Source organism: Chelonoidis abingdonii, chromosome 24 (genome assembly GCF_003597395.2).
Source record: "Chelonoidis abingdonii isolate Lonesome George chromosome 24, CheloAbing_2.0, whole genome shotgun sequence".
NCBI lineage: Eukaryota > Metazoa > Chordata > Testudines > Testudinidae > Chelonoidis > Chelonoidis abingdonii.
In genome coordinates, this window is record NC_133792.1 from 7,336,594 (window position 1) to 7,358,212 (window position 21,619).

Sequence of the window (21,619 nt, forward strand, 5' to 3'; positions counted from 1 at the left end):
CAGAAACCTTGTGGTTGCATGATGAGGAAGGTGCTTTGGTTTGAAATAGCTGACATGGCTGGCTCTCTCTCTTCTTGGGGGGATGTTGACTACAGATGGAAGATGGTGAATCTGAGGAGGAGCAAGAGTCTGGAGAATCTGGGGAGGAGGAGGAAGATGGAGATGAATCTGACTTGGTAAGCCAGGCTGCGAGATGTTTCTTTTCAATCTTTGCCCTGTACGCTCTGCCTGAGAGAAAGAAGCACCATGGTTCCCTGCCAGGGTGATGGAATCACTGTCTGAAACTCAGTGGAACTACTCACATGGGTGCCATATTTTCCATAATGTCCATGATTTGCAATAGAACCAGTTGCCTTCTGATGCTCACTAATGAGCTTTTGTTTGTTCGCTGTTTTCAGCAAGGTGCTGACTAGTTTCTTCTTACGTTTTAATGTTAATGGACATATTTGATGGTTCCTCTTAAGTTCTTCCTTAGATACAGACCCGGCAGTTGTAATGAGTCTATAACAATTTTTTTTATAAGCTGAAATTGAACCCTCCTTTTCAGAACACTGTTCAGTTCATTCATTAAGCCGTGGCCCAGCCCTCCCTGGACCCTGTGAGCTGCAGAACACATGAAAGAAGAGGGATTTCGGCTTATAAACAACACACAAAGTCACCTGCCTCAAGCAAAATGGGGAGATAATTGCACTTTTTTTACAGTGTCAGAATGTTCGCGCTTTTTGGGTGCCCACTTTGAGATGTCTCACGGAAACTTGGTTTTCATACAGTGCTGAGCTGCCTCCACCCCTCTGAAAGTCAGGCCACCTTTTAAGGCATCCAGAATCACTAGTCATTTATGCATCCAACAAAGTGGGTATTCACCCACAAAAAGCTCATGCTCCAATACGTCTGTTAGTTTATAAGGTGCCACAGGACTCTTTGCTGCTTTTGCAGATCTAGACTAACACGGCTACCCCTCTGATACTAATCACTTATGAAAATCTTTAGCCTCAGTCGTTTCTTTCAGTTATTTGCATAGTCAGTTTATCTGGCTGAACAGAAGGTTGAAGGTGGAACAAATTGCAACAAGTATCATTTCTGTTAAGTTGGGCAGGGAAGGGAAGGTCAGGTCCTGGTCAGTAGTAATGCACCCTGGCATTGACTTGTTTCTGGCTTCCAGAGTAGCTTTTCCTGGGCAGTTCCTTGACGTATCTCATTATCCCTTCTGGGACAATTTCCAGGTTGGATTTTGATCTGTAAAGCCCTTTGTGGTTTGGATCCTGGCTGTCTGAGTGACCACTGCTCTCCCAATGAGCCATTAGGGAAGAATGAGCAGCAGAAGCATTTGACTGAGAGTCCCTATAGTTAAACATCTGGAGCACAGTGTAGTCAGCAGAGAGCCCTTAGCTCTGTACCGTTCTCCTCTCATTGGTCAATAGGAGTCTGAACCTGCCCTGGGGAGCAAGAGCTCAGTATCTGATATTTTCCGAGCGGTTCCGGTGCGAGGGTAGAGAGTGGTAACAGAGTATTTAGAGGAGGAAGACAGTGTAGATCTGCAACCTCTTCCTTGACTGAAGTGGGAGTTGGGTTGAGCTGTTAATGAGATGTCAACTTAAATTTGAACACGGACTTAGAAGATTAGATTTTCAAGGCTGCCTGAGAGATTTGGATGCTTTGAGCACCAAGCCTGGAGTATGTTGTGTAAGCAAATTACATACATTAAGCAGTAAATCACCCTGGATTTGTAGACATCACTGATGAGGCTGGCCTCCAGAGAGCTGGATGCTCTCTCTCTGCGGTGAGTGTGATCAGGTTGTGTGTATACCCAGTACCTTGCCCTAGAAAAGCACATTGAAAGTGAAGTGTGCACTGTTATAATAATGGAAAACATGCCTGCGCATGTGTGTCTAGTAAGCTCTAGACATTTCTTAGTACCACTTTGATTTCAAACCCTGATTCTCAGTTACACTAACCATCCTGACATCACTCGGGTAGTGTAAGTGGCCTTAACATGGGTGGAAATGAGCACTGGGCCACCAGTCCAGGCATGCTTTGTGTGCAGATGGCCTTTCTGGTTATTCAGAGCTCCGAGTCCAGCATCAGGAAGAAACTGCTGAAGAGGAAAGGAAAGACGGACAGCCCATGGCTGAAACCCACCCGGAAGAGGAGGAGAAGGAATAAAAAGAAACAAGCCAACGTGTTAGGTAATCTGTTGCGTTTGTCTGCTAACTGTACAGAAACAGGCCTTCCAGGTGAAGACAAAGAATGGTGACCTCTACTCCCAGTTGATTTGTTGCCTTGCCTTTGTAGACGATAAGTGGGATGAGGGAGGGGCTTGAGTGGAAAACGATTACAGGGTAAGAGGTTGCCTCTGTTACCTTGGAATGCATCTCAGGATTTGCCATAGGAACTTACACCAGCATCCTTGTCTTCACCAGCTTTGAAAAAGACACTTAGGGCCAGTTTGCACTTGAACTTCAGCTGCGTTAGGGGCCCCAGGTACAAATGAGCTGTCCCCAATGCATTTTACTGTGCTGTTTGGTTTTACACCACCAGCACCCCCAAACCACCCAGAAAACCTAAACTATTTGAGATTTTGAAAAGGTTCAGGGGCACAATGGAGAAATATAGAACCATGGTGTAACCAGGGTCATCGACGCAGCTACTGTTGCAGATAGATGTTATTATTCAGTATTTGTCTTTTTGTAGCGCCTAGGTGCCCCAGTCATAGGCCAAGACCCCAGCGTGATAGGTGCTGTACAAACTCAGAACAAAACAATCTCTGTCCCCATGAATTTCCTGCACGTGAATCCTCTGTACTTCAGAACACCGATGCCCAGCAGTCAGTGATTGTGTGTGCAGCACTTATGGGCACTTCTTCCTTCAGAAAGGAATCAGTAGGTTTTTCAGGTGACATGGCAGATTTGGGAATAACCCCCAGTCTTTGTTCTTCCTCCAAGACAGCAGAAGAGCCAACAAGCGGAAAGGCTGCATCGGTTTGGGTAGAAGGCAATGGGGTCAGGTTGGCTGCTGCTCCTTAGGTGAACGTTTCCCAGTTAGTCATGGGATTGTTCTCTTGCCTGCCTCATCCAACCAGAGGAAAGAATGCCATGATCAGAGCCTGTGCAAGAGAAGGAGCAAATCGGGTGGCTTCTCTGTAGTAAGAATTAAGATCCAAGCAAATCTCACAAACTCATCCAAGTATGCTCAGAAGGGACACGGGGAAACCACCATGCAGACTGGGACTATGCCTGGTTTTGGGTATCCTCGTCATATGGAAGCAATGCAAAGTGTGTGATGATTGGCCTCTTGGTACCTCCACAATGAGGGCAAAGTTCAGGGTGTCAAATTTATTTGACCCAAAATATGCAACATAACATATTATGTAGCGTACACTGCTCTTTCTCTCGTGAGCTGCTACATAGAGAGATTGAAGAGAGGGTGGGTCTGATCAGTTCTTTGGCTGCTGGGTGAAAGAGATTGAGTCTCTAGGAGTACAGCAGTGAAGCCTTTCAGTCAGCTCTGTTATTACAGGTTCACACTTCTCCTTCACCTTCAAATGGTTTAGCCAATGGGGGAAGCGGTCTTTCTGCTTGCAAACTTTCTGCAGACAGACTGACTTTTACCAACTTCCGTCATAACTGGCTGAGTGAACATGTTTCATCCCTGGGTTGGTTCATAGTGTGAAACTGATCACATCAGTTGTGCCTGGCGTTTCTTTTCCCTGACTGGATGATGGAAACGTTATTAATAGGACATGGAGGTGCCAATCACTTCTGGGCAAATAGCTAATACTAAAATTCAGGCCTGGGTCCCGTTGCTGACCTGCAAATACAGGTATTGGCGTGAAAACCAGCTGTTCCTCAGGCATCCAGGGGAACAAAAGCCCGTTGGCACCAATTAGACTAAGTGGTAGGAGCAAGCAAGAAACAAGTGTGAAAGTGGGTGAATCTAAAGGGGCTTGAATGCCTGAAAAGATTCCCACATATCCCTTCCCCCCTCCCAAAATCTCGATGCAGCAGCAGCGTTGCTTATTTAATGGTAGGACCGGGCACTTAACGCTGCCCCCTCCCATTAATCTGGGTGTCAGCTGTCCCATTCCCTTCCAGTGTTTTTATATGTATGTTATTGGTTAGTTTGCACTACCTGTCTGGGGCAGTGGCCTAGAGAGTTTGTGGGGTAAGTCAGGGTGAGTTAGGCTTCCATCCCTTTCTCTTGCCACTTAAGGTTCTGCTGCTGATGCAGTACAGCAGCAGACAGATGTGCGTTCGGAAGGCATGACTTGTTTGTCTCGTTTTATTCTTTTATTGTTACCTAAGTGAAAGTGAAAAATCTACCCGATCATATAGAGAAGGAGATAAGAGATCAATTGTAACATACGTGCCCAGATGTTAACGTTTTCATTATTCTGTGTGCATCTGTATTTATAGACTCCTAGAGCATTGCTTGCATACTGCTTTCTTGTGATGAATGTGGCCTTTATACATACACACACTCTTTTTTGCTATATAAATATATGTATATTTTAATTTAGGTACTGAAGCGTATAAACCACCTTTGGGAGGCAGAGAGGGAGCTGGGCAGGAGAATAGTATGGAATACATGGAAGTGTCTCTTGATTCTTTGGATCTCCGAGTAAAGGGAATTCTATCTTCACAATCAGAAGGTGAGTGTCAGCTTTCTAAATATGGCCATGTACCATTTTGGTTCTTTGTTTCCTTGGTCTTATCCTCTGTATTAAGATGATGCCCCCTGGTGGCTACTGATAGGAGAATTTGAAGAGATGCCTCATTAAAAAGGCAGCTAGCTAATCTCACTGAGTTCAGGGATGTAGGTGGCACCGTTACTGTCTGGCCCAAGTGGTGTGCAGAACGGGGTTCCAGGGAGGGAACCCTCCTTGAATTAGGGTACTGGGTTTTGTTGGTGGATTTTAAGCTTGCAAACATTTCTCAGGGAGGATGCAAGCCTTCGTAGTTTTGGCTGACTTTTTCTCCCTTGATTTTTGTCTACCCAGTTTTGCAGCCCCCCCACCCCTTAAATAACCCTTATTTACCCAAAAAGCACCACGCTGCAGCCCTGTAGTATTCTACATTCCTAGCCCCCAGCACTGCAGTGTGACTATTGCGAAGTGGGGTGCGTTGGATCGTGACTGTAAGTACGTTCTGAGAAGGGCAGGTCGACTCGTTGAGGATGGAATGCTTCTCCTATGCAGGAGGGCAGTGCCTGGGGATCCAAGTACAGAGCTATCTACTTCTTGGCGCCAGAGAGGCCTCTTTTAATGAGAAGGCTGCTGTTCCCAGTGCTGAATTTGCCTTGAGTCCAATGCTTCATCATAAAACTGACTCTCCCCCACACTAAGCTGCCTTTGAAAGTCTGCCTTATTCTCTCTATCATGGGACATCACAGAGCTGGTGGGAGTGTCCAGCATGAACGGAAAGTCAATTTCTCTCCCTCCCCCAAACCACCATGAGCTGGTGGTGGGTGTTTTGACTGGATCCACTGAATGTCAGAAGGGCTGTTGAAATGGCAGCTTGGAAGGAGAAATAAACTGCTCTTCACCTTGTGATCCTGGCAGAGGCTCTGTTTTCTTAAGGCTCTATATGGCTTTGACACAAAAATGTACAGGGGCCTTCACCACACTGTCATGGCCCATCCTTAGCTGGCTTGTTCAGCTAGTTGGCTGCAGTAGAGACAGACTTTATCCATGTACAGTAGTGGTTCTTGGAAACCTAATACTTACAGCTTGGGGACGTTCCTTATGAGATGAAAATGGATTGGTTTTTAACCCTTAAAATGGTGTCCTCAGAGGAAAAAAAAATAATGTTGATTTCACCGTGGCACCAGAGGGGATTCTCTACTGTGACTTGAATGATTAGTATTGGTGTTTCAACCTTTGCCCAGAGGAAAATAACTCCCCTTTTGAAGCTTTTTTATTTTTTAAATCAAAAAGCAGCATGATTACTTCACTTGAAGACCTAATAGCTTCCCAGGCTTGGCTCTGAAGAGCAAGACAGTTTTGAATTAGCCAAGGGGAAATGTATAGGAAGTTTAAAAAAAAAAGTATGCTTCTGTAACTCAAAAATGTGTAAGGAACAGTATTCAGATAGGATCCAAATATTCCGTCGCTGGCTCAGACTAAATGTGCCAAGGAATATTTTTCAGCCATGTCATAAGCCTTTGCAAACAGAAGCCAGTGATGAAATACTTTCCTGACATTCTGCCATGCTGCTATAATGTAGCTTCAGACTTTGAACTGCAGTTGGTCCCTTTCAAGTTATCTGATATTTAGAGTATTGGGAGTCAGGACTCCTGGGTTCTCTATTCTCTGCCACAGGTGCACTGTGTGACTTTGGGCGAGTCACTCTTTCTGGGGTGGGGTTTTCAGTTGTCATAAGTGTCCATTTCCATTGAAATCAGTGGTAAAATTCCCAGGGGAAGCAGAGTTAGACCAACACTGGACACTTCTGAAAACGCCAGACTAAGTACCTTGGTTTTGTCCCTGTAGGATAGGGATAAGAACAACTGCATACCTATGTAACAAGATGTAACTAATGCTTGTAAAGCACTTTGGGAACCTTGTATGGAGGGGGCTCTAGAAGGGTAAAGCTAACACTGGCTAACTGTCCCCTTTCCTTCCCTATGGGTGTTCTCAGGAGGTAATTACAGAGCTGACTGACTTGACTTTTGCACCATAGGTCTCTCTAATGGCCCTGAAGCAATAGAAATGGATGGTCTTCAGGAAGTGCCTCTCTGTAGCTGTCGAATGGAAACCCCCAAAAGCAGAGAGATTACCACACTAGCCAACAACCAGTGCATGGCAACGGAGAGCGTGGACAATGAGGTAGGAGACCCTCCTTCAGCTTCTCTTCCAGCTTCTCACAGCTTCCTCCCATGGAAGGGTTAGGCCCATCTGCTTCACACGCTGAGGACTCTGTCTGCTCTCTTTGGGGAGAGAAATTAGATGTGCTCAGTTGGTTTGCCACGGTTTTGACTTTGACAGCAGGAGTCTGAAGAGGTCTGTGCTAAGAACATAAGCGTGCTCAGTTTACAGGCTAGTTTCCCAGCCTGGGGCAGGTCCCCAGACTAGTCCATGCAGAGGGTAGTTTGGGAGCAAATAGGACCAAGAACTCTCTTCGCTGCCCATGAATTGTAACAGGTAAAGTGGCTGTCAGGTGCTTGAATGCCACCTGCCTTCCCTCCTGCTTCTGCCCTGTGACTAGGCTCTTGAGGGATGTAACTCAGCTTCAGGAGCACGTGTTGCAGCCGCACGGAAGCGCCAGTAGACTCTTCCCCCAATAGCATGTGCAGTTCTGGTGAGAGGAGCATAGGGAGGGGAGAGAGCCAGGGTTCTGGAAAGGATTGCGGGTGGGGGGATAATTAGCCTTCCGAAGGCCACCTGTATTCCAGTCGCCTACGCACATGAGTACCCCATGGCAAAGGAATCCCCAGTACGAGACAAGAGCTCATCATTGAAGGGAGAACTCCCCTAGAGCCTTGGGAAGGAGAAGACCTGGAGTCTCACTCTCAGGGTCTCTAGACAAGGAAGAGAGGATCTGGCAAGAAGCTATATGGTTCTCTGAGAGCTCGCTTTCCCAGACAGATTGGGGATGAGCAGTCCGAGGGAATAATGGCCACCCTTTATATTAAAGTTCTATGTTATAAAGCATTAATAAGTGGCTAATAGGTTACATGACTAGTACATAGCGGGATGTTGTAAGAACAATATTGGAAGGGGTTATCAAAGGTTATAAGCCACCTGTTGACCTCTGTAACAATTGATTGTCAGTTTGATAAAAGAGCTATTAATCATTTATGTACTTTTTAAAAACTACCTGGAAATGAAACCTTAATAGAAAGTGCGACCAAGGACTACTTAATACAGACAGGCTGACCTGCTCTATAGCTGATCAAATTTGCTTAGTTTTTAGGTGAAACAAGGGAATTTGTTCGCTAATTTTCAGCTCACTCTGAGTGAGAGGGTGCATTTAAGGAATGAAAGTTTTGGAAACCCAAACATAACCCCATGTTGCCTAGTGCTTGGCATCCCGGCAGTGAAAATGACGAGATGCATAAGTGCGAATGCAGCAGGGGGAAGCACTGGTTTCTCTGATCCAGTAAAGCAAGCAGCACAGGTGTTGATATAGGTTAATAACCTACGGTAGTGGGAGAGAGCATAAGGATCCTTTGAATCAGACATTGATGGTAACTCTATCCCTAGAAGGCCAGATTTTTTTTTGATTTTTTTTTTAATGGTTTCAGCACACAGTGCTTGCATAGTGTGTTGAGCTCTTGTGAAAATCTGGCCCTTAACATGCCTGAGCGTGTTCCAGCACAGGACCTCAACAAGCGCAAGCCATAATTTAATTGCACATTGATTCTCCCTCTGTCTCATGATGTGTTCACTTTCGAACAGTAACATGCTTTGGCGCATTAGGTCTTGTTCCCTCAGTCAGTGGCACCCTCCGTTTCTGGCAAAATGAGAGTGAGTGTTTGGTGACTCAAACCCGGGGGCTGCCCGTTCTGCTGCTGCTTGGCTCTTGCGTATTTCCAGTTATGAATTTCCTTATGAGGATTGAATGACTCTCTGGTCCATATGCATGTTAGTTAGTAAATGATGCATTTCTTCCTGTGAGAACACCTTTCTCTGCTCCCTGCTGGACGGCTAATGCTGTCTGGCATGCATCTGAATGGCTGTGAAAAGGCCAGGTTTCATCACGGCTGTGTGTACAAGCCGAGAGGGTTGTCTATGTTTTGGTCTCCAGTAATTGTATTTCCTCTCATTATTCCCATTCCAGCTGGGCCGATGCACAAACAGCGTGGTGAAATATGAGCTGATGCGCCCTTCAAACAAGGTCCAGCTCTTGGTGCTGTGCGAGGACCACAGAGGGAGAATGGTGAAACACCAGTGCTGCCCTGGTTGTGGATACTTCTGCACTGCAGTAAGTCTCTCATTTAAGCCTGGGGGGGGACCCAGAGGTGCTGTGAGTGCCTCATGGGGAGGCCTGCCATGCTGCCCTTCAGTGATCACACACATCTTTTCTACCTTTCACTGCTGGGAAATGCTGCTTCAAGTGCTGTGGGATAGGTACAGCGGCAGCTAGGTAATGTACCCTGGGGTACTTTTAGCCTCCAGAGGAACATCAAAGAATATTATTGACTGATCCAGCCTGACAGCTACACCATGTTGGAGGCCTTGCCTTAAGAATTTCAGGGCTGTGGGTGTCTTCCCTCCCACGCTGATCTTTCCCATAATGACCTTTCCCAGTTTACCTTTGTAGATTCCAAAGCCAGAAGGGACCATTGTGACCATCTAGTCTGACCACCTGTGTAACACAGGCCAGAGAAATTCCCCAAAATAATTCCAAGAGCAGATCTCTTAGAACAGGAGTGGGCAAACTGTGGCCCACAGACCACATCCGGCCCGTCAGACCTTTTAATCTGGCCCTCAGCTCCCGCTGGGAGTGGGGTCGGGGGCTTACCCCACTCCGTGCGGCTCCCAGGAAGCAGCCAGCATTTCCCTCCTCTGGCTCCTATATAGTACTCAGAGGCACGGCCAGGCGGCTCTCCACGCTGCGCCGTCCACAGATGACGTCCCCGCAGCTCTCATTGGCTGCGGCTCCCAGCTATCCCAGAGTGCATCAGTCTATACCATCACAAAAATGGGCTTCAGGTAACACTGGTGCCACAGAATGATGGATTCTGGGATAACTTCAAGTCATTAGGAAGTGTTGGAGATCTTGGAGAGAGGAGAAAAAAGTCACTAGCAGCCAGTTAAGTGGCGTTCTACAGCGCACACTTATAGAGCTTTGAGAAACCCAAAAGTCATCTTGATTTTGCTAACTTGGTTTAGAAACTGAAGTCGCTACATCAGTGTAACCCCTTGCATGGATTCTCTGAAATTGGTTTAGGAGTGTAGCTCTGTGTAGGTAAGGCCAGGAATTAACTCTATTGTCAGTGTAGCTTTACAGCACACCTGTAAGTGAAGGCCTGCAATAGAGGTCAATTGTCCGATTTTCTTAGTGTGCAGATCTGTCATCTTGACATGTGCCCCTTTTTCTTTTGGGAGCACTGTGTGCACAAAGAGAGCATCCACTGGGAAAGGGAAAGTGTGACTCTAATGTATAAGCCATTACAACATGCCACGTATTAGAGCTTTTGTTTCTAGAAACATCAGCAACAGTTTTGATGTTGGGGATGTTAGAGCAGAGAACAGGGAACCAAGACTCTTGGGTTCTGTTACCAGATCGGTTAGTGGCTTGGTTTGTAACCGTAGCCGATTGGTTGTTTCTCATTCTGCTGTTTTGTTCATCTGTAGAATGGTGATAATTCTGGCCTTCCTTTCAGGCGTGCGCTGGTGATACTAAAGTGATACTAAAGGTGATAGTAAGAGAAGGGCAAAGAACATTATTATTTATGACTGAACATGTGAACTACTTCTGTGCATTCTCTCCCTCCAGGGCACTTTCATGGAGTGTCAGCCTGAAAGCAGCATTTCCCACCGTTTCCACAAGAACTGTGCCTCCCAGGTTAATGACACGAGCTACTGCCCGCACTGCGGGGAAGAGGCCTCTAAGGCGAAGGAGGTGACGATAGCAAAAGCAGACACGACCTCCACAGTGTTGCTGACCTACGAGCAGGAGAAGCCGGTGGCTCTGGAGGGAAGGGCAGACACCACCACAGGGAGGTGAGTTGCTGCTCAATGGAAGCATCGGGCCCTCTGTTGTGCCTTGATTTGTCTGCTCCATGGATCAAACAGGTTCCTGGTTCTTGTCTTATATGCCAAATCCAGCAGCTGGAAGCTGAAGGCTGTGCCAGGATGATGCACTCGACTTCCACCTCTGAAGACCTGTCCTCCCATGTCACAAGTTAAATGAGTTCTTGGTGTCAGTCCAGTCCCCAGAGACATTTGTCCACCTCATAAAACCGCTATGTAATTCAGCACATCTTGCATTCTGCTTGAGAGAGGCCCAGAATTAGCAGGGACTGGGATGGATTGGCAGAGCTGCGTGGGGAGCCTAGGACTGGATTAGTAGTGGGTGTCTGCAGGTCAGGATTGGGGATAGCAGATATCATCTCAGGGAGCAAGCTTACATAGCACCGGACCGTAGCACATGTGGTTCTAACCGACCAGCATGTGTGCATAGAGAAAATCAGAGTGAGAAGCAAATCACCACCTGTTCTGGAAGTCTTCAGTATTGAGCAGCACTTAAGAGACATCCTAAATCTTGAAGTTTATCTGAATGTGTGCTAATGGTTTTTGTCATTTGCCACCTTGTATTTTCTCAGCAGACTGCTGGGACAGAGCTCTCTGCCCCATGCTGTGGTAGTAGCTGTATCCCCAGATATGTTACTGAGAGCACAGCTACTCTAATGAGAGGGAACACTGCTTCTGGTCCAAGGAGAATTCTAGCCAAGAGGCCACTTTTCAAAATTATTTAAGGCATTTGCATTTAAAACTTGTTTTCTTTCCTTATTTGGCATAGACGTATGTGTTCTTGTCTGGGTTTAATGCTTATGTTTGTTTCTCTCTCGCGCGCGCTTCAGTGGCATTGGAACACAGTTGTCTGAGGAAGACAAACCAGAGAGTTTGGCTACCGAGGGGTTTGATTTGGCTGGATCTTCTGTTTTTGTGAAGCCTGTCACTGGCCTGCCTCAGGGACCAGTTAAAGAAACCTTGGAAAGCGCTTTGATTGCCCTGGATTCAGAAAAGTAAGAACTGGCCCCCGAATCTCTCCAATGCCACTCTGGTTCATTGGGCTGGAACAAACCAGGATTTAGTTTCTTTGGGCTTTGAGGCCCACTTGAACACAGTATGTTTCTATTCTGATCGGTCATTCTCCTCTGAGGGTTTTGTATTCTTAGCCCAGCTTCTGCTGCATCCATCATGCTGATGGATTTGCTAGTGGGGATTAGTCTGCCTTCCCACAGACCGGACTACCAAGGTTGACCTACCAGGGATCCCCATTCACACTCTTAGCACACCAACAAGAGTGAACCCCAAAGTCAGGAGCTCCCTCAGTCTGGCTCCTTTGAGCCTTCTCCTTTCAGACAGTTGCCTAAATAGAAACATCCTACTAGATATTCCGAGATGCCCGGAGTCCTCCAAGAACAAAGTAATTAATGGCTGCTGATTAGCAGCCATTGTAGAGGTCTGTTGAGCAGCTGAACCCTGTGGAACGTTCACATGAAAGGTATTGCTAAAGGAGATGCGGGGAGAAAATGCTGCTTCCTACCTCTTAACGCCTCGCTCTGTGTGTGCAGCCGTGTGACGCTGGTCACACGCTACTTGAGTGGGTGTGGTAAAAAGCCAAGTGCTTGCAGTAGCTGCATTCTCTCGCTTTCAGTGAGGGACATCCACTGGGAGAACCCAAAGGCTCTGTCTAGTGGGCTCGAGAATAGGGCTGTCCATGGTATGTCTGAAGCGGGTTGGCAGAGGGTGGTAGAAAGGTGCCCTTCAGGGAGAGCAGATGCATGTGGTGGTACTTGATATTCCTTAGGAACAGATTTCTGGTATGAGCCGATGGCAGTCAGGAGAGGACAGAGCTCTTGGGATTTTTCTTTAAAAGTAAATAATAAGCCTATTTCTTCCCTGCTACAGACCCAAGAAGTTACGGTTCCACCCAAAGCAGCTGTACTTCTCTGCCAGGCAAGGGGAACTTCAGAAGGTCCTGCTTATGTTGGGTAAGTGGATCCTTCCCAGAAGGTGCTAGTTTGGCAGTACTCCTGCTCCTGCAAGTCAGTTGCCACAGTCCAGTTCCCTACTTTGCATTCCCCGTTGGCCCAGGTGGGAAGGTGTTGGAAGCTAAAATCAGTTTTGCCAATAACTTACCGTTGGCAGTTTTTCCTTCTCTGTCTCATATGTGGACCCATCTGAATTTGGACACAGTTTTATACAGATGCCCATCCTTAACTGCCCTCAAACATCTTCCATGTAATTTTCCAAACTGGCAAAATTTGCCTAGCCTCATAATGAGTGGGGGGATGTTTACATGCGGTATGGAGGGTGTTTTAAATTAGGACTCTGTGAGTTTGCAGAGAATGAAAGATCCTTAATGTGCAAAGCTTTATTATTAAGGCGCTTAATAAACTGAAACTGGAGGATAATTTTGAGATTCTGATGATGCTTTTATCCCTGATCACATGGGAATATTTGCTCTTTTTGTTTTGGTTGCAGGACACTGAGTAATTTTTTTCTATTGATCGTGTTCACTCCTCTCCAGTGTTTTGCAATACATTTTTGCAAATATTTTCAGTCTTTTCTTTTAACAAACACCTTTGTCCTTTTGGCAAATATCAACTGCATTGTCTGAGTCCTTGGTAGTAGTGAAATTCGATTCACTGGTGTTTTGTTTAACTATGACTTCATCCTACATACCATATTGTCATGCCCAGCCATTATTGCCTGGCCATCATCATCATCCGTCAGTTTCTGCACAGCTGAGCCAGATAGATTAAATAATTTCCCTATTACTTCGCCATGTCAACAACTGCTGTTGCAGCCATCAGGATGTTAGAGAATTGTGAATGAGAGGGGAGGTGGCATGCAGGATAACAAATGGGAAAACAGGCATCCATGAGACCATCTCTGTGTTAAAAGGTAGTTCACATCATATCTGAGAACTGCCTGGTCTACAAAAATAGTCACTCTTGGGTTTCATTGTTTTAGCACTTGGTGATAGCAATGATGTAACAATTTAATTTAAGATCCCAAGCGAGATTGGTGGCAGTTTGCTGGTGGTGGTTCTGCTGATCTCTGTATCCCAGCTGGAAGGGTCTGTTTGTTTTTCAGTGGACGGAATTGATCCCAACTTCAAAATGGAGCACCAGAATAAGAGAACCCCTCTCCACGCTGCTGCGGAATCTGGGCACGTGGACATCTGCCACATGCTGATTCAGGTTCATCTCCATTTATATTCTTCAAATCAAGAGGCTTCTCTCCATGCCATGTCTTCCTACCCCCCAGGGCTGAAAAACATTTGGGAATTAACCTACTGAACCTTTACCTTCCATTATAACCCCTTAAATCTCAGGATTTGCTGTCTGTCCACCCCGCCCCCCATCTGAATGTAGGCTCAGTGCTTCCATTGCAGATCAAAGGCACTGTAAATAATAGTGCATTCTTCTTTTGGTCTGTTGAGTGTGAGTTGATGGGACTTGGACACTAATAAGTTTGTATTAAGGTAGACACGTGGTTAACGCCAAGAACTGGAGTACAAAAAAATGCTTTGCATTGGAACCCTCTTAAATGAATGTTTTTAAAATAATGGACTTTTTAAACTTGTACGACAAAATGTAAAGCAAAATGAATAGACCCATGTTTTCAAAGTGACCGGTGACTTTTGGGTGCCCAATTTGAGAGACTTATAAGGGGCTTGATTTTCAGAAAGTGCTGAGCCTCCTGTGCTCTGAAAATGAAGCTCCTGAAGGTGTCTCAAGTTGAGCACCCAAAAACAGAGGCACTCAGAATTAGTGGTCACTTTTTAAAATGTGCACCTTAGTCCTGCTCCTTTTATCCAGGTGAGTTGTCCTGTTTGAAGTCAATGGAACTACTTGCATGGGTAAGGCCTTGCAGTGAATCACAGGAATAAAATCGGTTAGAAGAATAACTCTATTAAAGGGATGACCATGTTAGGAGGAGGGAGCATGAGGACAAGTCCATCATCTCATGCATTTCCCACTGAAGGCTGTTGCGACAACACAATACTGAGGCAGTAACGTCCGCTGCTCCCTAACCTGAAACACACAGTGAGGACTGGGTGTTTTAGATTTTTCAAAGCAATAAAAACGAAGTGGTCTACTGAAGGGTAGCTGGAAGCAGTGGGCCCCCTTTTACGTGCATAGATAAATCTGAGTCGGCCTGTTACTGCTGTAGATAGGCTTTCTCCTAACAACAACAAAATTCAAGGATTGTGCCTGACTCAGAATTGTTGAATTTGGGTGTGTGTGTGTGTTTGTTTTTTGCTTGTTTTGAAGCAGCTTGTGTGTTTATTGCGCAAAGCATAGGGAATAAACAGGCCAAATGCTTTGCACAGTAGCATTCTGACAACAAATTATGGTAGGATTTTCCCAAGCAGCTCCGCATTGGCCTAACTCTGCTCTGAAGGAAGTCAATGGAAATTTTACTGTTGACTTCAGTGGGAGCGGTCATCCTAGTGCTGAGCACTTTGAAAAACCCTCTCCTCACTATTGGTGAATAGGTCGTTCCAGAACAGCTTGTGATGGATAGGGAAGGGACAACTGGAGTTGATGGGCCCTTGGAAACAGAGAACTTCTCTTTGGCTTTAAAGGACATAGAGATTTTTGAGATATCATACAGATGACCAGAGACCAGCTGTGAATTCTACAATGGCACAGAACGAATTAATAACAGTGACCATTTAAGTCCAGATGTGTGTTCCTTTGTGCTCCCAGTTACTGAATATGGAAGAGAGCAAATAATGTGATTCTTGGACAGGGATCAGCTTTGACTCCCCCTCTGCCCCATCATTCTTCTTTATGGGTGAATTGTTCTCTCAATAGACAACCTGCTGGCAAATCTGTATTCCCGTTCCCTTCCGTTGATAAACAGTAGCTATTATAATGGCTCTTGTGTTTACCTTGGCCATTTAACAGGCTGGTGCTAACATAGACACCTGCTCGGAGGACCAAAGGACCCCGCTGATGGAGGCAGCAGAGAATAACCATCTGGATGCTGTGAAGTACCTTATCAAGGCTGGAGCATTGGTAGATCCCAAGGTAGCCGTTGATTCCTTGTTTTCTCCTTGCGTGGCCTGTCAGGCTTTCCTTCCCTTTCTTGAAGGGTTTGAGTCTGGATGCAAGTTCCCAGCTAGAGGGGAAGGGGGCCTCTATCATTTGGGTCAGGCTGGCTGGTGGTAATTTTTTAAAATTATTTAACACCTAGATTGCAAGCTCTTTGGGGCAAGGACTGTCTTACTACCTAAGTGTACGATGGGGATCTGCTCCATGTTTGGGGCTTCCGGATTCTACTGTAACAAAATGATGAATAGCAATAATAGTTGGTTCTGAATTCCCTGGGCACAAAGAGAGTTTTGATTTTTAACCTCTGGTTTTGTGCTCCATTAACTCAGCACTAGCCTTTTCGGGGCAGTTTTTTAAACAGGCCTCTAATTAGGTGCCTACAAATCAATTGAAGGTGAAAGAGAGAGCATTTAGCTGTCCAAGTACCTAATTGTGGAGCAGTTTGCAAGCACAAAACTGCAATGGCAAAATCAGAGGCTGTCTTTAAAATACAGCCCTTTAATTTAAACAGATACAATAAAAGTATGTCTGGCTAGCTGCCAGTAACATGCTTGTTAAATACATGGATGGATTATAAGTGTCGTAAATCAGATGCCATTTGGAGGGCAGGAGCCCTCCTTGCCACAAACTCCATGGAGTTACTACCTGCTCACTTCATCCCACTGCCTGTGATATTGCTAAGGAATAGAGCAGTATGGTGATGATACTTTGCCCACTCAGGAGCTGGCCTATGTCTGTGGGATTATCCTGCTTGCAGGCTCACTCACTCACTCAGAGGCCAAATGCAGTCTGTCATCAGGCCTTTGACAATTCCCCTGGAGACCTTCTCCAACGTGTAAGGGCACGTGCAGATTCAAACTAGCTGGTGCCAGGGGCATCCCCAAGCATTGCCAAATGCCTGTTGTGTGATTTAATGATGGCACAGTGCAAAGAGATTTTTTAATAAAGGTTAAGAGGGGGGGAAAAACCCCTTATCCTAACCAGCGAAAGTAAATTAGAACTGTTACAACCCTGGGATCGTTACTGAAATTCAATAATTCCTGAAGTTTATTGCCTTAATTAGTTTCCTGTATGATATTAGTCATGTTTGAAAATAGCAGCCTTGCTACATCAACTGGGGTTCTTTTGCAGAGAGACAGAAGTGCTAGCTGCTGCTTCTCTGCCCTCCCCTCGCTGAGAGAGAGGGATTGTCAAGCAAGAAAGGGGCAACTAATGAGCAAGGGCATTCCTGGGTCCCCCTGCGAACTGCTGCTGTTCCTGTCAGAGGGACATCCTGGTCCCATGGAAGTCAGTGGGAGTTTAATATTAACTGTGCCTGCTCTCACACAGGTGTATTGAGAGACTACAGTTACCTCTTGTGAATCTTAACAGAAAGGTGCTGCTGTTAGCCAGGGTCATACATAGCTACAAGCCTTTTGTGCTTATGCTAACTATGAACCAGATTCCCAGCATGCTTTTCACTTATGTCAAGGTTGCAGTGAACGTTGTGCAACCACTGTTCTTTGTATGTGCGGAACCTGTGAGGAGTAAGATACACCATTGATTATTAACATTGTGCTCATGGACACTTGTGTATAGGGGCTTGTGGGACACTTTAAAGAGAGTAAAAATGTCCTCTTTGCCCTGAGGAGCTTCACGGTGTAAACTGTCTAAAACCTCACCTCCCCCATAAGAACGGCCATACCGGGTCAAACCAAGGATCCATCTAGCCCAGTATCCTGTCTTCCGACAGTGGCCAATGCCAGGTGCTCCAGAGGGAATGAACAGAGCAGGTGATCATCAAGTGATCCATCCCCTGTCACCTATTCCCAGCTTCTGGCAAACAGAGGCTAGGGACACCATCCCTACCCATCCTAGCTAATAGCCATTGATGGACCTGTCCTCCATGAATGTATCTAGTTCTTTTTTGAACCCTCTTATAGTCTTGGCCTTCACAACATCCCCATCCAATTAAATTGCTTCCCCCCCTTCTCCCCCCCTCCCGGCATTGTCTGTGAGGAACCTATGCTCTCTGTATTGGACACCTATTTGGGAGGGGGTCCTCACTCTTGTGAGCCAAAGAGGTGCTCCTATGTTGTAGTGTGTTGGTTTTTGTGGGTTTAATGTGAAGGGATGATGTGGTTCAAATTGGGGGAGGGGTGGTTGCTTTTGGTTTTTCATTTATTTTCAGCCCCGTGGGGCTTGCTCTGGATTGAGTTTGTGTGAGGTAAAAGTTTGGGTTCTCCAGAGCATGGCTGGTTTCTGATTTTATGCTGTAGGTCTCTCCCCTCCCACCATCACTCACACCCCAGCCTTCCCACCTTTCCATCCTGTAGAAGGCCCCGTACTCAAAAACCCCAAAGGGGGTTTTGCTTTCAAAACTTGATCTGAGTTTCTCCTCAGCATTTCCAGACCTTCTTTCAGGCTTTATATCTCTGGGGACCCCTGTGTGGTTCCAGTGTAGAGGTGCCAGGGCAGCCCCCTGTGTGGACATAACTGCACTGGTGGGAGAAGTGGTTTGTACTGAGCAGCTGCGTCGGACTAGCAACTGGGGATAAAAAAAACCCAGGTGTTGGGAAAGCCTTAAGTTTCTGGTTGAGATTGTCTCTCCCAGGGGGGCCCTGCTGATATAAGGGGCCTTATGGGCACAGTCACGGCCTGTGCAGAAAGCTCTGCCTATGTGAAGGAGAGAATTCTCCCCCGCACTTCCTGCCCCTCTGGCTCCAGCGGGGGAGCAACAGAGGACAGCTCTATGGGAGAGGGAGGGGGCAGAAAGCCACCGTCAGCAAACAGAGGGGGGAGCAGCTGACAGCCAGCTCTGCAATCTCTGCGAAGCTCTCAGGGGAGCCTTTTCATCCAAGGCCCTTCTCCTCCTCCCAGCCCCGACTTGTGCTTCCTAGTGCTGGCTTGTCAGGGCTTCGCTTAACGCCCTACTGGGGGCTGACTGCGGCTGCTGTTCCTCTCTCCTGACGTCCTCAGCAGGAGGGGCCAGGGGCCTCTCCCCGTTCCCAGACCTGTGCTCTGAGCACTAGCCTGTCTCTTTCTGAAATACCGCAGTGCAACACCAACAATGTCTGACGCCGGGGAGGGTGGGAGATGATTTTCCTTGAGTTGTTCTGTGATTTTGTTGCTCAGGATGCTGAGGGCTCCACGTGTCTGCACTTGGCTGCCAAGAAAGGGCATTACGACGTAGTTCAGTACCTCCTCTCCAACGGGCAGATGGACGTCAACTGCCAGGTAAGGCCCTTCTGCGCGGTGCCTAAGGAAGACCAGGCGCTTTCCGCAGCTCAGGAACTGTGGTCTGTCCCTGCAGTCTCAGCAGTGCTCCGTATGGTTACTCAGACACTGCTGGGCCGGTCTGGAGAAGCAAACGTGCTTAGCTAATGGGGTCGTGATTCATCAATAGTCTGAACCTACTTTCCCAACCTTCAAGGCCATCACAGAGAGACTCTCCTTCTCTGCCTCTCTTCCGCACACGTCGGGCAGCAGTCAGTTGTGCTCTGTGCTGCCTGTGACTCTGCTTTCAATTCCCTGCTTCCTCTAGGCCTCTGCTGATCCTGGGGCCTTTATCCCCAGGGGTCATTAACAGAGCCTGAGTCCGTCCCTGCGGGCGCATCTCACAACCCCTCCTCCCAGCAATGGGACCAGAGAGGAAGCTGATCCGGGGCCCATTTGCACTGTCCTGGAAAGGGTGGGGGGCAGCCGGAAGCTTAGCCATTTTCAATAGGACATCCAGCCATAAGGAGTGAAGCAACATGGCCTTCCCATAGCCTTCTTCCAGGCCTGTTCTGGGTTGCTCATCGGGCTGGCAGCTCCCCTGGTGCCTTGGCAGTCAACCCACTTCAGATATAGGGTTGGGCTCTGATGCTACAATCTTACTTGCACAGATGGGCCCTTTCTCCCGCACCCCCAGAGACCCATTTTCAGTCTGTGATGCGACGCCGGGATGCAGCAGTGGGGTGGATGGGGTTGAACCACACTATGCTGTATGTGAACGACAACAGGGTTTTCTCCACAACCATTTATAATCACATGGTGGCCTGAGACAAAGGGGGTCAGTAGCTTCCTCTGCCTGTCGCAGCTGCAGCCCACAGGGCCAGTGGAAATCAAGGCAGGCTCTGCTTTGTCCATGTTGTGTGTGTGTCATGCACTCCTTTCCCCTCCCAGGATGACGGAGGCTGGACTCCCATGATCTGGGCCACCGAATACAAGCACGTTGAGCTGGTGAAGTTGTTGCTGTCCAGGGGATCGGACATTAATATTCGAGACAACGTAAGACTTACCGGAGTTGGGGGGTTTAGTACATAAATGACAATCTTTATTGAAAAGTTCCCCAAACCAGTAATGCCAAGCCCCTCGGAAAGTGGTGGTAGGGAGCAGTGGGTTTGATAGTCAGTGCGACACAGGGAGGTAGTGGGTGAGCGTTTGCGGCACGAGCAGCCGCATTGCTTGCACTTTAGGTAGGTCCTTGTAGACAGTCTTCTAACCTTCAACTCCAAGTACTTCCCTCTACAGTATTTAAAAATCACGTCCATAGTGTCTCTCCTGTTCTGTGTAGTAGTAAGTCCTGTGCCCAGTTGTGTCTGCAGTGTGGAGCCCACACAGTACCACACGTTCCGTGCCCCAGAGAGCTTGTGCTCTGGGGACTTGACTTGCAGAAGTGCTGAGTAGCTTCCGCCCCAAATGAAGTGAATGGGAGCTCCAGGGGCTAAGCTCCTCTGAGGAGCAGGCCTTCGGAGCCCAATTCTGCAAACCCTTCCTCATGTGAGAAGTTGCAGGTGGGACTGCTTGCCCGAGCGAGGGCCAGGCACCTGAAACCATGTTCTCTGATCGGAAAGATAAAACACGGGGCAGGAATTAGGGAGCGTGGGCAGGGATGAGTGGGGAGGAGGGAGAAAGCATGTCCAGTTCTCCATCTAGGAGATGGGTGAGACCCGCCACTGCTCCTTTTATTGATTGATTTCAGTGTCTTTCCCATTTTCCCACTCCGCCTCTGAAAAACTCCTGTGAGTCCAGTGGATGTAAGAAGCTGTTCCTATTGGTCTCCCCCCGTGCCTCTCTCTGTGTCTTCCCGATGCTGTCAGGGATAGACAGAGGTGCATGTATCTCACTCTGCTCAGAATGGCTCAGACTGTTCACTAGTAGCTGTCTTGCCCGGCCCAAAAGCCCCTCCTCTTTAGGAGCCTCCATTTCCTGGGTAGCTGAGTACTTTCCAGGCAGGTCCTGCTCTGACAAAGCATAAGAGTCAGAGATAGGAGAGAGCTTTCCAGACTCTTGCAATTGACTTCATCGCTGTAAAACTGGTTCTGAACAGAATGGTTTCGTGGCTGATCCATCACAAAAGCCACCAGCTACCAATCCCTTGGATCGCACATTAGTCTCACATGTAAATCCAATCATTCCGTCCAGCAGTTCCCTCGCACATGTATGAGATCCCCGTTAATTTGCCCAGAGTTCCAGCACCTACTTATTGTTGGTCATTAAGGGTCAGCTCCTGCCATCGTTCCTCACACTGAGTAGCACCTTACTCCTTGAGTAGCCCCATTGATTTTAATCAGCGTAAATTAGAATGGCAGGAGCTGTAAATTGGTCTGGCCTCTCTGTCGCCTGATACGCAGTATGTGCAGCGGTACCCTTGCTGGATTAAATTAGTCTTCAGAACTATACTTGGGATTCGCTGCCATTTCTAGATGGTGGCATGCTTGGGAGCAGAAGCCCTGTCGAAAATGTGCCACCCTTGCACCCAGGCATCTGTTTGTAAGTCAGATCTTCCTTTTGATAGAGAAATTAAGTTGCAGAGACTTAAGTATGCAATTTTTTTTGCCATCTGTGCGAGACCTCCATTTATAATCATCATCGTCGTCATTACGTGGTCACAATCAGCCTTTCTAGTGCTTGT

General features: G+C 47.1%; 1 protein-coding gene across 17 annotated transcripts in view; it reads left to right on the forward strand.

The window, feature by feature from the left end:
* The window catches only part of EHMT1 (euchromatic histone lysine methyltransferase 1), a 163,719-nt gene that overhangs the window by 110,333 nt on the left and 31,767 nt on the right, over positions 1–21,619 (forward strand). For 13 of the 17 annotated variants that reach the window (XM_075060610.1, XM_075060617.1, XM_075060608.1 and 10 more), the window contains 13 exons: positions 96–176; positions 2,066–2,186; positions 4,517–4,648; positions 6,678–6,823; positions 8,778–8,921; positions 10,440–10,666; positions 11,527–11,691; positions 12,581–12,663; positions 13,772–13,878; positions 15,595–15,717; positions 16,873–17,028; positions 18,856–18,957; positions 19,888–19,992. In XM_075060610.1, the coding sequence (XP_074916711.1) occupies positions 96–176; positions 2,066–2,186; positions 4,517–4,648; positions 6,678–6,823; positions 8,778–8,921; positions 10,440–10,666; positions 11,527–11,691; positions 12,581–12,663; positions 13,772–13,878; positions 15,595–15,717; positions 16,873–17,028; positions 18,856–18,957; positions 19,888–19,992 (1,692 nt within the window). The remainder of the gene's footprint in view (positions 1–95; positions 177–2,065; positions 2,187–4,516; positions 4,649–6,677; positions 6,824–8,777; positions 8,922–10,439; positions 10,667–11,526; positions 11,692–12,580; positions 12,664–13,771; positions 13,879–15,594; positions 15,718–16,872; positions 17,029–18,855; positions 18,958–19,887; positions 19,993–21,619) is intronic. The other 4 variants (XM_032765224.2, XM_032765226.2, XM_032765223.2 and 1 more) reach the window with 1 other exon arrangement.